The sequence below is a fragment of the Lepidochelys kempii genome, chromosome 2 (assembly GCF_965140265.1).
Source record: "Lepidochelys kempii isolate rLepKem1 chromosome 2, rLepKem1.hap2, whole genome shotgun sequence".
Taxonomy (NCBI): domain Eukaryota; kingdom Metazoa; phylum Chordata; order Testudines; family Cheloniidae; genus Lepidochelys; species Lepidochelys kempii.
The window spans coordinates 180,410,310-180,426,489 of record NC_133257.1 but is presented as its reverse complement, the minus strand read 5'-3'; the positions used below and the strand labels follow the sequence as shown (position 1 = coordinate 180,426,489).

Genomic DNA, 16,180 nt, shown 5'->3' with positions numbered 1-16,180 from the left:
CAGGAGAAATTTGTGACTGATCCTCAATGATCTTCAACAACAGATCCACTGTTTTAACCCTCTCTATTCCTTACGCAGGGCAGATGGTAAAGTTCCAACCTAGCCTTGTATCACTATGTAAATTGCACTTCTAAGAACCAGAGTGGATAAACACCTATGTTTTTTTTTTTTAATTTAAATCACATGCTTTTAAATTTCAATTAAATTTAACTTTAACTCGTTTTCTTTCAAAATAAACCTATTTAAAATTAAATTTGAAATTGAGAGCTATGTTAAGACCTAAACTACATATAATCTATTAAAATCAAGTGACTTAAATACCAAAAATAATGTTAATCAGTACACATTTGCTGCCAAGTTTTAAAGAAAGTCAAACATTTGAAGTCAATGGCTAGCACCTGGAAGATCAGTTGTTGAAGTGCTAAACAAGCTTTTGACAACAATAGCCTCCTCTGCAGGTGCAGAAAGAATATTTTTTATTTCAGTTTATGCAACTAGTTCAGTTCAATGACTAGTTCATTCAAAGTTAAAAACCAACTGGGAGTTGGAAAAGCAGGAAAGCTTGTTTTCCTCCTCCAACATATGAATAAAAACTAGTTGAGAAAGATCTATAGGTTCTAAAATCTTGAAGGTCATGGGGACCAGAAATAGGGATGTCAACTTTTTATTTTAGAAAATCAAACACCCTTACCCTGCCCCTGCCTTAGGCCCCACCCCTGCCCCACTCCTTATCCAAGCCCCCCACCACATTAACTCCATTCCCCTCTCCCTCCATCGCTCACTCTCCCCCACCCTTGCTCACTTTCACTGGGGTGTGGCAGGGGGTTGGGGCGTGGGAGGGGGTGAGAGCTCCGGTAGGGGGTGTGGGGTCTGAGCTGGGGATGAGGAGTTTGGGGTGCAGGAGGGGGCTCCAAGATGGGGCCGAGGGGTTCAGAGTGTAGGAGGGAGCTCTGGGCTGGGGCAGCGTGTTGGAGGGGGTGAGGGCTCCAACTGGCAGTGTGAGCTCCAGGGTGGGGCAAGCAATGAGGGGTTCAGGGTGTGGGAGGGGGCTACAGGCTGGGACAGGTGATTGGGGTGCAGGGGAGGTGAGCTGGGGGTATGGGGCCAGGGAGGAGGGGTTTGGAGTGGAGGAGGGGGCTCAGGGCTGGGGCGGGGGGGGGTTGGAACATGGAGAGGGTTCAGGGTGCGGGCTCCAGGAGGGAGTTTGGGTGCGGGAGGGGGCTCAGAGCTGGGCAGGGGGTTGGAGCATCAGGGCCAGCTCTACTGTTTTTGCCACCCCAAGCAGTGAAAAAAACCTGTCGCCGCCGAATTGCCACTGCGGACGGCAGGAGAGAGAGAGAAGCTGTCGCCGAATTGCCGCCACCGCGGAAACTCTGCCACCCCTTTCTAACTGCTGCCTCAAGCACCTGCTTGGAACGCTGGTGCCTGGAGCCGGCCCTGGGGAGCATGGAGGGGATGCAGGCTCTGGGAGGGAGTTTGGGTGCGGGAGAGGTCTCTGGGCTGGGGAAGGGGTTTGGGGTGTGGGCTCTGAGTGGCGCTTATGTCAGGCGGCTCCTGGAAATGGCCAGTATGTCCCTCCGGCCCCTAGGCGGAGGCACGGCCAGGCAACTCCGTGCACTGCCCTCGCCTGCAGGTGCTGCCTCCACAGCTCTCATTGGCTGTGGTTCCCAGCCAATGGGAGCTGTGGAGCCAGCACTTGAGGTGTGTGGGTGGGAGCACACAGAGCTTTCATGGCCGCCCCTGTGCCTCGGGGCCACAGGGACATGCCGTCCGCTTCCGGTAGCCTGCCTTAACCCTGCTGCACCACTGACTGGACTTTTTTAACAGCACAGTCAGCGGTGCTGACTGGATACTCCAGGGTCCCTTTTCGATTGGGCTTTCTGGTCAAAAACTGGATGCCTTGCAACCCTCAACAGAAACCAGGGGTTCAATTCACTAATTACAGAGAATACTTCCTTTGTTTAATAATTTAGTTTAAAATTAAAAACAAAAGCATGTGATAAACTTTTTCTCTTATGTATCCAGCACATTTAAGGTAATTGTATTTAACTGATAAAAAATTAAAATTCTGGTTTTATACATTTTTAACTGATTGATTTTGAATTACTGTCCAAATGAGAGATTAACAAAAATTCAAGTAAAAATTAATCATGTAGTATACAACTAATGCATCATTCATCATTTTCTGACGATCAAAAAATGTAAAAATTAGTAATCTGAATAAAAGCTATATTGCTTAAATAAATGTGTATGGCTATAGTGTGTCCTCCTGGTTAGCAAAAAGAAGCACCATATTTAGCGTAAAGGCTACATTTAATTGCAAATCATCCGTTTTAATGGCTACCAAACAATGACAATCAACCTTTCTTTAGGAACATAATTAAAAAATTAGAAATACAAAACTTGATTAATATCTATGATTTAAATCAAAGTTTCCTGCATGCTCACTTAAATCATGATTAAAACTGATCATTTTAATTACTTTGATTTCAATCAATCCACCCTAATAAGAATTACAGCCACCACCACCACTCCCCCTCCCCCCTTGCTCTCCCACAGTTTATAGGGGCCTTTTTTTTGTTGTTTGTACAACGCCCAGTACTATAGGATCATGATGCATGAGTAGGGCTCTTAGTCAGTACTATAATACAAATAAATAATAAGTCTGAACTATTTTAAGTACCTCCCAGTTACTATCCTGGGATAAAAGAATAGCAAATAGCTGAATAAAACCAATGAAGAGGTACCTTAAAATACTGGTTAGGTTTGTGGCACTATGTATAGGTAACTTATAGGTAAATTCTGGCACTATGTATAGGTAACTTACTTTCTTCTTACTGTCTTTGATAACTTCCTACATTTTAATAAAAACTGCTATAACATGTTTGTTTGTTTTTATATAAACATTTTCATTTTATTTATTTTTTCCCAAAAAATAATAGAAAAGAAAGCAACAAACAAACAAAAAGGAATGGGCAGGGAGGGAAAGAAAAGGAAGCTATTATGCTTTTTTGTGGCACAGATATATTATAGGCCACACCAAAACCTGGGACCCAAACACTTCTGGATATAGGGTAGTCTGGATCCAAAGCCTCTCTTTCTTCATTTGACCCATCTCTAGTAGAAACCCTGGCTGACCTGCTAAAACTTTGCCCTTACACTGATTGAGAAGGTTATTGTTAATCTTTTACACTTATTTCTCCAGCGACTATTTCATTTTGTTATGAAGTTAGAAAAACCATGCGAACAAAGAGCTGGTTGGCATGTGTGTGGTTTTAAGGTGACATGAGGAAATAAAGAACAGTTTCAAAGCTAGGAGCTCCCCATGGGACAACCAAGACACAGATGTGCTGTTCACCACATGAAAATGAAAATACAATTGAGAGCCATGAGTTAACAGTTCCATGTTCATAACTTTTTCACATCAAAATTTCCTACCAACCAAAATTATTTTCATTTGGTTTCATTTATTTCTTACAAATAAAACTTTAGACATCATAAGGTTTGTAACCGGCATCTAACTGAAAGGCCATAAATGAACAAGTGACCAGCTCATCAAAAGATATGACCTGCACATAGACTTTTGAATATCTATACAGGGACAGTTAATCTTTGCCAACAGTGCAAAACATTGAACTTGTGCTTTAGGGACGGCCCCTCATAAGAGGTCTGTGGGTCACCCAGCATGGCGGAGTTAAACTGCTCACTGCTGTTATCCATCTATTCATTAGTGTACTAGCTTCACTGAAGAACACAAGGTTATCATGAGCTGTGGCGTTTCCCCTGCGTTCACTTTGGAAGCAGCATCTTATTAAGCAAAAGATGGGGAGACCATGTAGAAGTGGCCTGTATAATCATCTCTTTATAGCATGCATCCAGCCAGCAGTGGTAAACAGTGAACAACATTAATAAAAGTCACAGACGTGTGAGTAATACTGGTGGCATTTAATGCTCTTCTCACTTATTTACATGACTCAGAGTCAGACACACATTTTTTCAGCATGGAATAAACAAACTCATCAAAATCTTCCTTATAGCACATTCCAAAACGTTCTAAATGACAGTCTCTTCCCACCCAAACCATGAATTAAAAGCAACGAAAAGCTAGCAAACTTTCTTCTGAACCAAACAGAAAAATCCCAGAGCAAATCTTCTCCAAAACAGAAACATGAAACCCACCAAGGATAGAGGTTAGAGCTGAGTGGCCTGTGGAAATGTACCCTGATTCTTTTCTTCAAACAGCCTGTGTATTTCTCAAACTTTGCTTCTTAGAAACCTTCTCTGCACATACGGTACTTATGTGTAAACAGTCAAACTCAGTCATGCCTCATTTTCTGCAAAAACACGTGTCACAATTAAATGTGATGGGCAAAGTATTCCCATTATATAATTCAGGAGGGGAGGAAAAATATCAGCCATTTCCTAAATTAGTTCATTCAATAGTTTCCCCCCTGGAATCCTTTGAAGTGTCTATCCATTTGAATTTTAAAAAGAAAAAGAAACAAGAGGAAGGTCCTGAAATGAACTAAGGCATGCACTGAAGGTTATCTGGTATGACTTAAACAGTTAAATGAAAAACCGTATATATGGTCTGTGTGTGTATGTATGTGTGTGTGTGTATATATTATATATATATATATATATATATATATATATATATATATATATATATATATATATATATATATATATATATATATATATATATTTATATATTATGAGCAGTCCCTTGAGAACTGCTAAATTTAGTCTTTCTAAACACTCTACTGTGTCATCAAAGTTCCCTTCCATTTTTTCAGTTTTTTGCAGGGAGGGAAAGGGGAGGGTATTAAACAAGAAAAATAAGCTTAAGTCCCAACTGGAAATACACGAAACAGCTCTATGACAACAGTAAAAGTGTCTTCCCAACATAAAACCAAATCACTTTGTACACTGCACAATGCCTGGTACACTTGATCTCACAAACACTGCTCACTAGCATGGATAGCCTCATAAGTAAATGCACATGCTACTAAACTCTGCCCCCACAATTACTGACTATGAGGAAAATCCTTTGTGCTTATGTTAACACCTTCAGTTTGGCCATCATCATTGCCAGGACACAGACACAGAGAATGGTGTTTCAAATTAAAACAAACACTAACACCAAGAGAGTCAGTCAGCATGTACACAGTGGAAAATCAAATTTCAAAAATATCCACATAAATCTCTTGCAGTATGTCTATATCCCAGTCAGACATCTTTTTGTTTATAAACCTGGCATAAAATTAGAACTGGTCAGAAAATAGGTTCTATCTACTCACCCAGAAAATTTTTACTTTTCAGAAAAAAACCCAAAACCTCAATATGTCAGCCAAAACCAAAAATATTTTGATTTGGAAATGCCACTGTGCTGCCTCATGCAAGTCGTCATTCAGGTGCCTCGTGCTTCCATTCTCCTCTATCGGCCAGGTTCCCTGGTTAGACTACTTCTTCCATGATGCACCGTAGTCTTCCTAGGGAATAGGAAGTGCATCATGGGAGATGTAGTCCAGCCAGTAAGCCCAGCCCATAGAAGAGAGAGGGGACACAAGCCACCATGTCACATATCTGAATCAAAATATTCCAGAAACTTTTCTGGTTCTCAAGTATTCCATTTTTCAATGAAAAATTGAAATTTTCTGTGGAAAGCAGATGCTTTCATTTGGTCAAAACCACAATACTTTACAAAAACAATATTGACAGAAAATTTTAACTGCCATACATAAAACCCAGCCAAACCATTTTCACTAAATAAAAATTCATTCTTTATAATGATCAATTTAACACTGACATTGATTAAGATGGTATCAAGAGATATTTATCACTTGGGAATTTAGTTATATTATTTTCCTGTGTGCAGCCCAGTTAGGGCCCATTCCAAAGCCCAGTGAAATTAAATGGAGTCTTCCCACTGATTTCATTAAATTTTGGATCAGGCCCTTACTGCACAGGTCAAGAGTACTGCCTTTGTAGCAACATACCAACTGCATTCTTTTGGCCAAATTCATCTCTGTTGTCATTTCAGTGAGTTCAGCAGAATTACACTAGACAGGAATGCAAACCTTTGAATTGTTTAAATGAGTATATCCCGCTTAATTAGTAAGTTTCCCATTTTTATTATAGTTACAATTAATTACGATCGAAGCTCATGCAAGTACATGTTTTTGTGAACTGCCCATTGCCATGGCATCTGGGCCCCAAAACGACTTAAACCAACATCACACATACAAAGCTGGAGTAGAAGTTCAGCATGTAACAGGGAGCTGGCAAGTATTACACAGTCCTTGCAGCTAATTTCTACTAGATCAAATCAGCAACTTAGAAAAAAGGGAAGTGGTGTACTGAAGCTTACTTTAGCATTCAACAAATAATGTATATCTTACATGTTTTAATTTCCTCTATGCTGCTTCCCAGTGAATGTGTACATGCACAAACATCAGCAGCAGAGGGACTGAATGTCTGAAGACTAAATGAGCTTCATAAACATTAAGACTGTGGACACCATCAGAACTCTTATTTTACATTTTAAAACCATTTACCACTGTAATTCTGAAAACAAGGAAACAAATTTTAATGCTAGTTTCTCCCTAACTTATGTTGATAGTTAGCTTACGCAGTCAGTTAACATTTATATTTTGCACCCTTGCTCTCCCTTTGAAACTTGGAATCTTCCATGTAGTCATGCAGTATACTTTCAGGTTCAAGATATGACAGCACCTCTAGCCCCAGCCAATTCACCCTGCCCGTCTCTTCTCTTTCTCTCTCCCCCCGTCCCCCCCCAAAAAAAACCCCACAGTGAAAAGTGTTTAAATAATTGAAAGGTTTGCACACAAATTCAGAGATAAGACTAACTGTATCCTCAATTGAACTGGCTCCAGAAAACACAAATATGTAAGATCAGTGTGTGAGGCTGTGTACCACATGTATTATAATACTTAGTTTATGATAATTTCCACCTGAACTGTGAATTCCTTGCCAAAAAAAAAAAAGGTGAGTCATATTGTGCAGCAATTTTTTTTTTGTCTCCACTGATTTTATATTGTCATGGGTTGGCCTACACCTCATTGAAACTGCTCTCGAAAACAAAGTCCCTCATTTAGGACAGTTATAAGAAGCCATTAAGCTCCTTTATGGAATCAGATAGCAGAAACAAAAGGGACCTCCAACCAAAACACTGGCATATGTCATCACCCAAAACAAAGGCACTGGTGAGGCTGCTCAGGAATTTCAACTATGCGGGCAGCGGGGCTTCACTGAGTATTGTTTTAGCAGAAGGGTGTGCTCTGTGCTGAGAAAAGCAGGAAAAAGACCAAAGGAGAAGGCAGACAGCAAGGAAGCACCAGACATGGAAGCACTTGAAAAAAACTAAAATCCTGAAAGAGTGTAGCAACTGTGGGCAGTCAAAAAGAAACTGTCTTCTGTTTGAATTCTCCTGTGTCCTAGCAGATAGGATTTTGTACATAAACAAGGAGGATTATATCAAAGATAGAACTGGCTATCATCAATTTCACCTCCTAATGGAACCACCACGCAGGACCCTGAATTTTAGCTAATCACTCAAGTCAAAAAGAGGTAACAATGTGTAATCATCTACATATTGTGCTCAAGTCTAACCAGGGTTAGATGGCACAATGGTAAAAATGCCACTGATGCTACCATTGATTCAACTGCACCACTGATGGTAAATAACATGGCTATACTTTGCCTCTAAATTTGATGCGCTATAATCTTTATTTTTCACTGATTTTAGTGGCAGTGAAGTAGCTCTAAATTTGAACAGAATTTGCTGCATTTAATCATTCTCAGAAATATTATTTAATTAACAAGAAATCAGTTCAGTACATTGACCATCCTTGCCTAATGGGAAGCTTCACTAAAAAAAGCACTCACATATTTCAATTACACTCTTGTATGTAGAATTATGTTATGACAGTGTTTCCAGCAAGAGTTTAGATGATGCAAGCCTGATCCATTACAACCTGGTTGATCCAAGTACTCTAAAATTAAAAGTTAAAATTAAAATTTTCCTTTAAATTAGCTTGAAAACCAGCTTGTTAGTGCAATAACATTTGAAATAGAATATGCAAAAAAAATCATGTCAAGTGGTTTACCTACCTTTTCTGTGATATAGAAATTGGAACTATCAGCATGTTGCAGTGCATAACATTCATGGTTCACAAGAGACCACCTTAAAAATATGAAAATATATAAATAAGAAAGTGAAAAAGAAAAAAAGAAGCCTCGTTATTGGTGTTTAACATTATCAACAATCAAGTGTCCATCTGTCTCACATACTGTCCTATCTATAGATTTCAACACGTCCACTCAACAATGAGAAAAAACAATCATACATCCAAGGAGAAGAGAGAAGAGTACAAAAAACCCCACAACTCATTTAATGGAATATTGTTCCCCTTCTCCTCTCCTCCTCCCACCCCTGACAATTTGAAATGGAGAGCCTTCAGCTTGACCACTGAGTGATAGAAACAATGCAATAATATATTCCCTTCAAATGCCAAGGTTTAAAACACAAAAATCAATAATTTGATCACCTTCCATTACATTAACATTCAATATAAAGCATTTTATTAAAACAAAATTTCTTCATTACAGATAAATCCTAAATGGTAGTTACATCATATTCAAAAAAACAAACAAACATTCCAGAACAGCCCCATCCTGTCAACACTACTAAGTGTAGTTTTCACTATAACGAGTAGGATGCACTGAACTCATTACAACAGATGTGTGCCTATAACATCAGACCATTATGCTGGAAAACTCTCTGGGCAGGGAGCTTGTCTTGGTGACTCCTACAGCACTAGGCACACAGATGGTCCTTAACAAATTTAAAAAAACAGTAATACAAAAATCTACATGCCTTTTACTATATTTTAGCTGTAGTTTAATGAACTGTGAACTAGTTTCTGTCCTTCTGTATCACTAGTTAAAAATTCATTAAAAGAGCATTTTTTTGCAAACATTAAATATGCTGTTTAAATATTACAATACGACAGAGTTTCTTCTGATTGTTAAGCAATTATCATACCAGGTTATGTTTCACATTTCACGTCCATGCTGCTTGTTCCATGGATTTGGTGTCCATCAGGCTTAGAAATACAATTCACAGTTTATGTTTCTTGACTTGTGAACTGAGATATGTGCTCGGTAAAGTGGTTGCACTCTACAATTAAAATTCATCTCTAAAACCCACACATAAGGGATGTGTAGGGTTTGTGAAAGCTTTCTGCACAGAAATGAGTTTTACCCCTTAATAAAACAGAGGGCCAAGTAAAAACACTTTTTAATCTTCCCAGTACACAGTTTTCAAATTGAATTCAGCCAGCCAGTAGATTTTGCAAATTCTAAATCTGAAGATAAAACCTTTTTGAAAATCAACTTCAGAATTTAGGAAGGTCATCACTAGGGATATTTTATTTATCTTGCAGAAAATCTGTGTATCTGTTATTTATTTTATGCAGTGTTGTAGCTGTGTCGATCCCAGGATATTAGAGACATAAAGTGGGTGATGTTTTATTGGACCAACTTCTATTGGTGAGAGAGACAAGCTTCTGAGTTTACACAGAGCTCTTCTTCAGGTCTGGAAACCAAGGTTCCCAAAGCTTGGTCTCTCACCAGCAGAAGTTGGTTCACTAAAAGACATTACCTCACCCACCATTTCTCTCTGTTATTTATTTTAAGAATCAAAAGGAAGTATAGTATCAGAACTTACCCATCGCAAACTTCTTTTATTATTGCAGACAATGGTTTTTTCTGATTAAAAAAGAAGAAAAATTCACTGTTAGAACACCAAATCACAGCAATTAAATAAACATTTTAATTATTTCACTGGTTCAGTTCAATAATGCAAATTAGTAGTACTCAGTTTTGCTTACTTTTTAATATTTAGCTTGATAACAATAAGAATTTTTTGGGTGTTCTGGGCAGCAAATTCACAAAAACATTATTGCTACACACATTAGCATGATGATCTTTTTGTCATGACTGTTTAGCATTAGCTGTCAAGATTCATTTTTGCCACCTTTACTCCTACATCACCAACCAGGCTTGTGGGGGCCTGGGGAAAATGAAGAGGTCTTCTATGGACACTGCATCTCATGGCCCAGCAAAAGCAGAAAGTTCAGATTTCAGCATAAGCATTTTTCAGGAATGACACATGAAGCAAGCAGTAAACAGTTTGATATTTTTAAGCTGCGTTTGTTGCTTCCAGAGATCAGCCATGTGTGATGACAAAACTACATTTTGATTAGGAAATTCAGAGAACAGAACATAATGTATTCTGCAATGCTCCCTCCTAAATACACATTGCTTTCCTCCAATAAACATCCACTGAAAAGCAGTAAGATTCCAGTTGTGTGAACTCTGCTTTGTCGTAAATATGCAACACAACCATTTTGTGTGTTGCCACATAGTTGATTACAGTGGGTATTGTTCCTTCAAATCCCAAAATAGAAGGAACACTGTCTAGTATGGAGATGTTGCAACCCCCTGAACACTGTTATAAACATAGCACATGTGTTTCCCTAGAGGAAACAGCATTATCTGAAAGAAAGTAAGTCTTTGTCACTTGGAGAAAGGGGACACAACTCACTTCTAGAACACTACCATTCCTCAGCTCCTCATTACTGGTTGGGTGCATAGAGTACAGCATCAGTTGCTGCTTCTGATAAAAAGGCTGGGTAAAATTTTCAAAAGCACCCAAGAGACTTAGCAGCGTAAGTCCCACTTCCTTTCAGTGACTTAAGGTACGTCTGCAATACCAATTATTTTCCGACACAACTTACACCGGCATAAAGCCACTGCAGCTCATACTTCACTCCCTGCACCAGCACTGCACACGCTCACCAGGAGCGCTTGTGTTGATGGACAGTGCAGTGCAACTCACTGGGAAGAAATGAGTTGTGCAGGGGTGACTGAGACTGCAGGGCCCAGTTACCAACATGCCACTTTTTCCATCCCATAATGCCATCTTTATCCCAGAATTTTCATACTTAATTTGAAAATCCCTCAAACCCACGTGGAACTTGTCACTTTCCATCATCTTTAATAGAATCATGGAGCCTGCACTATTGTTCTGAATATTGCGAGCACAGGACGCACAGTTCTCCAGTACTTGCAGAGCCACAAGAAGAGCCGCGAGGAATGTGACCATTTCCTGAAGGGCAGATTGCTGGAGGACAATTCAAGGTGGTTGGTGACATTCACAGAGCAGTTGCAAATGGTGGACTGCTGCTTCTAGGCCCGAGAAACGAGCACTGACTGGTGGAATTGCATCATAATGCCGGTTTGGGATGACGAGCATGTTTGCAGAACATTTGGATGTGCAAGGCAACATTCCCGAATCTGAGTGAGAATGAGAGCTGCCCTGATAGCAGAGAAGCGAGTGGTGATTGCACCGTGGAAACTTCCAAAATGATTTCCCACTGACTTCCGGCTTTGGAATTGGAAAATCCATGGTGGAGGCCATTGTCATGCAAGTATACAGGACCATTAACCGTCTCCTGCTACAAAGGATTGTGACTCTCAGCAACATGCAGGACATAGTGGATGGATCTGCAGCTATGGGACTCCTGAACTGCAGTGGAGGAATAGATGTCATGCATATCCCTATTTTGGCACCAGGCCACCTAGCCACAGAGTACATCAACAGAAAGGGCTATTTTTCTATGGTTATGCAAACGTTGGTGGATAACTGGGTATGCTTCACTATCAAAAACATTGGCTGGTCAGGGAAGGTGCATGATCCCCTCACATTTAAGAATACAGGACTGTTCAGAAAGCTGCAAGCAGGGACTTTCTGTCCAAACCAGTGGGTTACCACTGGCAATGTTAAAATGCCAATAGTGATCACAGGGGACCCAGCCTACCCCTTACTCCCCTAGTTCACGAAGCTGTGCACCAGCCTCGATAGCACCAACGAAAGATTAATCTACTGGCTCAGAAGGTGCAGAATGACAGTTGAATGTGCTGTTGGTAGACTGAAGGGATGTTGGCATTGTTTACTCACAAGATTGGATCTCAGTTAGGAAAATATCCCAGTGGTTATAGCTGCCTTTTGCGTCCTACATAGTATCTGTGAAGCGAAAGGGGAACCTTTGCTGCTGGGGTGGAGGGCGGAGGTGGAGCAGCTCTCTGCTGACTTTTAGCAGCCACACACAAGGGCTATCAGAAAAGCTCAACATGGAGCAGTACAGCTCAGAGAGGCTTTGAAAGAGCACTTTAACAGCGAGCCACAATAATGTGGAGTATTGTGCTCCACCTGCAGTATGGGGGGCTCTTAGGAATTGTGTGGTGCTTGGTGTACATCTATGAATAGAACACTGGGAAGGCATCTATTAATTCGGTGGTGCTTGCTGTCCATTTAGGATTATTATACTGTGTTTGTCATGGAGCCACTGAATTGGGTCACATTGTACAGTAACAAGTCAGCGATGCTTTCACTACTGCCAGTCATTCAGCAGCATATGTTGTAAACTAATAAAGATGAATTTTCCAAGCAACAGTTTTATTAACAAAAACATTTAAAAAAATTCTGTACAAGTGTAACACCAACAGACCCTGATCGTCAGCGGGCTGGATCAAACCTGGGACCTCTGGAGCTTAGTGCATGAGCCTCTAACGCATGAACTAAAAGCCAACTGGCTATTAGCTAAGGTTGTAGAGCAGACTTATTTTGTCTGTCTAAGTGGTCTCGGTGCCACTAGATGGGACAGAACACCACACCCAGAAGGTGTGTGGGTTACACAAGTTAAAAGCAAATACATTAAAATCTTAATAAATTTATAGAACAGAGCTTAAAGAAGGGGAAGGAACATTCATGTCCATTTTTAACTACACATACATCATATGTGGTTCCCCCCAGTCAATGTATGTGAAGATGTGGTTGTCTTTAATGTTCGCCAGCGTGCAGTGGTAGAGGTAGGAATGTAGCTGTGGATGCTATGTACAAAGTTGCAGGTTGGGGTGGGGTTGTAAGGAGATGCTATACTGTAGTTCTCCATGAACTGCAAAGGGAGGCAAGCCTGTGACTGTTGAGCCTCTAGGTTCACAAGAGTCTGCAGCATCCGTATTTGCTGCTGGAGAAGCCCCCATTATGTCTTGGTGCATCTTCCTCTCCCCTTCCTGCTGGGACTCCTGGGCCTTTCTCCATACATTCTTCAATATTCACTCTCCAGGCCCTCTGTTCATGGTCTGATGCAGCACTGACTGGCAGGATCTCATTGAGCATGTCATCTCAAGCCCTCTTTTTTCTCCTCCTTATCCAGCTCAGGCATTCTCCGGGTGTGGAGGGGGAACCTCTCAAGGCCACAATGGCAACAGCTACAGATAAAGCACACAGAGCTAACACTGTCAGTATAATCCCAATGGAAAGGGAAAGTTAAGATTCAGAACTCCCTTCCCTTGCTCCCCTAAAGTTTTCAACAAAACATGCTTATTGACACTTCTGCTTCGGACTGCTTCTGCATAGCACCACTCACAGCACCAGCCATGGTGAGTATGGCCTGCCAGGGTTGGGGGAAATGAGGAGGGAGTTGGTCAATTGCATGAGTATAGGGCAATGGCACTGAATACCAGCACCATCTTCCACAAGCAATGGTGATTTTAGTTGGTATCTCACTCCTGAGGGTAAGAAAGGTGCAGAAAGCACAACTGCTGCTGGTGTCCCAAAGCAACCGGGACCCATGTGCCATTAGCCTATTTATTGCAATGCTGCTAGCTGAAGTTATCGCTGATTGGCATGGGAAAGTGTCCTGCCGCAGAGGAAGAAATAAGGCTGCTGTCCCTAGAATCCTTCGGGAGATGATTGCAGAGCACCTCCATAAAAGTTGCATCAATATCTCTCAGGAAGACTCAAGGGACGTCCCTGTGTATGTAAACAATCTGCTCCACATGGCCCTCCTACCTAACTCTTCAGGGAATGAAAAGCAAGTAACTCTACCTTTCTTTCTTGTACCACTACCTCTTCTAGTACAAGTAAATGAATGAAAAGTCGCTAGATGTGTCCTGTTAAGTTTGGCATGCAATCAAACGTCACTGCAACGGGAAATGCATTTACACACTTACCCAAGGTTCCTTCCCCTGCACCAGGCTCATCCATGCCTGAATGCTGGGACTGACTGGACTGTGGTGGAATCTCAAACAGGTCCTGGCTTGCGGCATAGCTGGACACCCTGGTCACACGTCCTCTATCCTACTCCTCTTCTTTCTCCTCACTGTTTAAGCCAGGGGCCTGTGACTTGGGCTCCTCAGAGGTATCCAGAGTGATAGATGCAGTGGCATGGTGATAGGTTCTCCGCCAAGTATGGCATGCAGCTCTTTGTACAAGAGGCAGCTCTGTGGCTCGACACTGGATCAACTGTTCACCTTCCTGGCCTTCATTTTCATGTGGCATGCTGCTGGTCCTTCTCCTGCATCCCCTGTTGTACCCCTTCTCCTGCATCCCCTGTGCAATCTGCTCGCAGATGTCCACATTTCTATGCTTGTACAGCCTCTTCTCCTCACAGGCCCAGGAGATCCAATATCTCCTGTCTATTCCAGGCTGGAGCACGTCTGAAGTTGACATGGTCAGCTGGGCAGTTGCACACAACAATGGAGACCAGCTAGGTGTGCTCACCAAGCTAGATAATCAGGAAAAGTCATTTCAAAAATTCGTATGGTTTTAAATGGCGGGGCAGGAAGGGAAGCTTCCAGGCTCCCTGACCCCTGGGCAGTGGAGTTCACAGGTGTCACCAGAGAGGTCACTGTTGGGCACTGGGGGACAGTTTCTCTAGGAGTGTTAGGGTTGACATCGGTACCGCAGTGTCCACATCCACACTATGTTGACCTCAATACATTGACCATGGCTCAACACCACTTGAGGAGCTGGTGTTAGTACCTCAGCGTAATGCAGACTTGATATCAATGGGAGACAAATTTAAAGTGTAGACACATGCACAACTAAGTTGACACAAGGTGGTTTATGTCGAACTAACTTTGTAGTTGCAAAAAGAAAAGGAGTACCTGTGGCACCTTAGAGACTAACAAATTAAGTTGAGCATAAGCTTTCGTGAGCTACAGCTCACTTCATCGGATGCATCCATATGTGACCTGTTAAGTTTGGCATGCAATCAAACATCACTGCAACGGGAAATAAATTTACACACTTCATGCATCCGATGAAGTGAGCTGTAGCTCACAAAAGCTTATGCTCAAATAAATTTGTTAGTCTCTAAGGTGCCACAAGAACTCCTTTTCTTTTTGTGAATACAGACGAACATGGCTGCTACTCTGAAACCTAATTTTGTAGTGCAGACCAGGCCTTAGGCTCCTATGTTATACCAATAAAATAAAAACCAGAAGGATCTTATTAAAGAGGAAAAGGCAAAATACCACATTTATTGTGAATACAGAGAGAATCATAGTAAGCAGTTAGTTATAGCTATAACATTCCATTCAATCTCATATTTATTCATACACACACACACACACAATCTCATATTTATTCATACACACACACACACACACACAGGTTCTGCAAGGTCGTTATCATAGTTACCAACCTTAGAGTTGCCCATGCCAAGCCACTGGCCAAGTGGCCTGGACATGAGGAGGGAGCAGGGCCTCGTCAGATGCACATCTGATGCTCCTGGAAGTTGGTTTGCAGAATCAGACCCTAAAGTTCTCACTTTCCAGAGTCCATTTTTATAGGAATTTCTTCCTATGTCAGTCTATGGGAATTGCTTCATCATGCTGTTGCTGAATCAATCAGCAGTTGTCACATTCCTGACGGCTCCGTGCTGCCAGATGTTATCTTGTTCTTTGGTTCTCCCATTCTTGAGGCTGTTGCGTGGATTCCAGTCTGCCCTCCAGGGGTCCTCTGGTTATTTCCACTTGACGCCTTCTTCAGCCGATGGACACTGGATTCTTAGGCTGGCACCTCTCTGATCATTCAGTTATTATCCACACCAAGCATCCATCCACATACATCCTCTATCTCTATTTTAATCACAATTGTTAATACAACAAAAGGGCGAGGAGTCTCTGGGTGCTGTTTCTGTTGCTACAGAGTATTGCTTTGAGTCTCTCTCTGTGTGAATTGCTTTGAGAACAGACTCTGTCTTAGAATGTACTAACGCAATTAGCAGCTTGCAAGTTTCAC

At 41.5% G+C, this 16,180-nt stretch overlaps 1 protein-coding gene across 1 annotated transcript in view; it reads right to left on the bottom strand.

Annotated features, from left to right (window-relative positions):
• ELMO1 (engulfment and cell motility 1) overlaps positions 1-16,180 on the bottom strand; it is a 413,997-nt gene that overhangs the window by 314,607 nt on the left and 83,210 nt on the right. Inside the window, exons 3-4 of the mRNA XM_073332875.1 lie at positions 9,755-9,795; positions 8,137-8,209 (exon numbers count right to left, since the gene is read on the bottom strand). Coding sequence (XP_073188976.1) covers positions 8,137-8,209; positions 9,755-9,795 — 114 coding nt within the window. The remainder of the gene's footprint in view (positions 1-8,136; positions 8,210-9,754; positions 9,796-16,180) is intronic.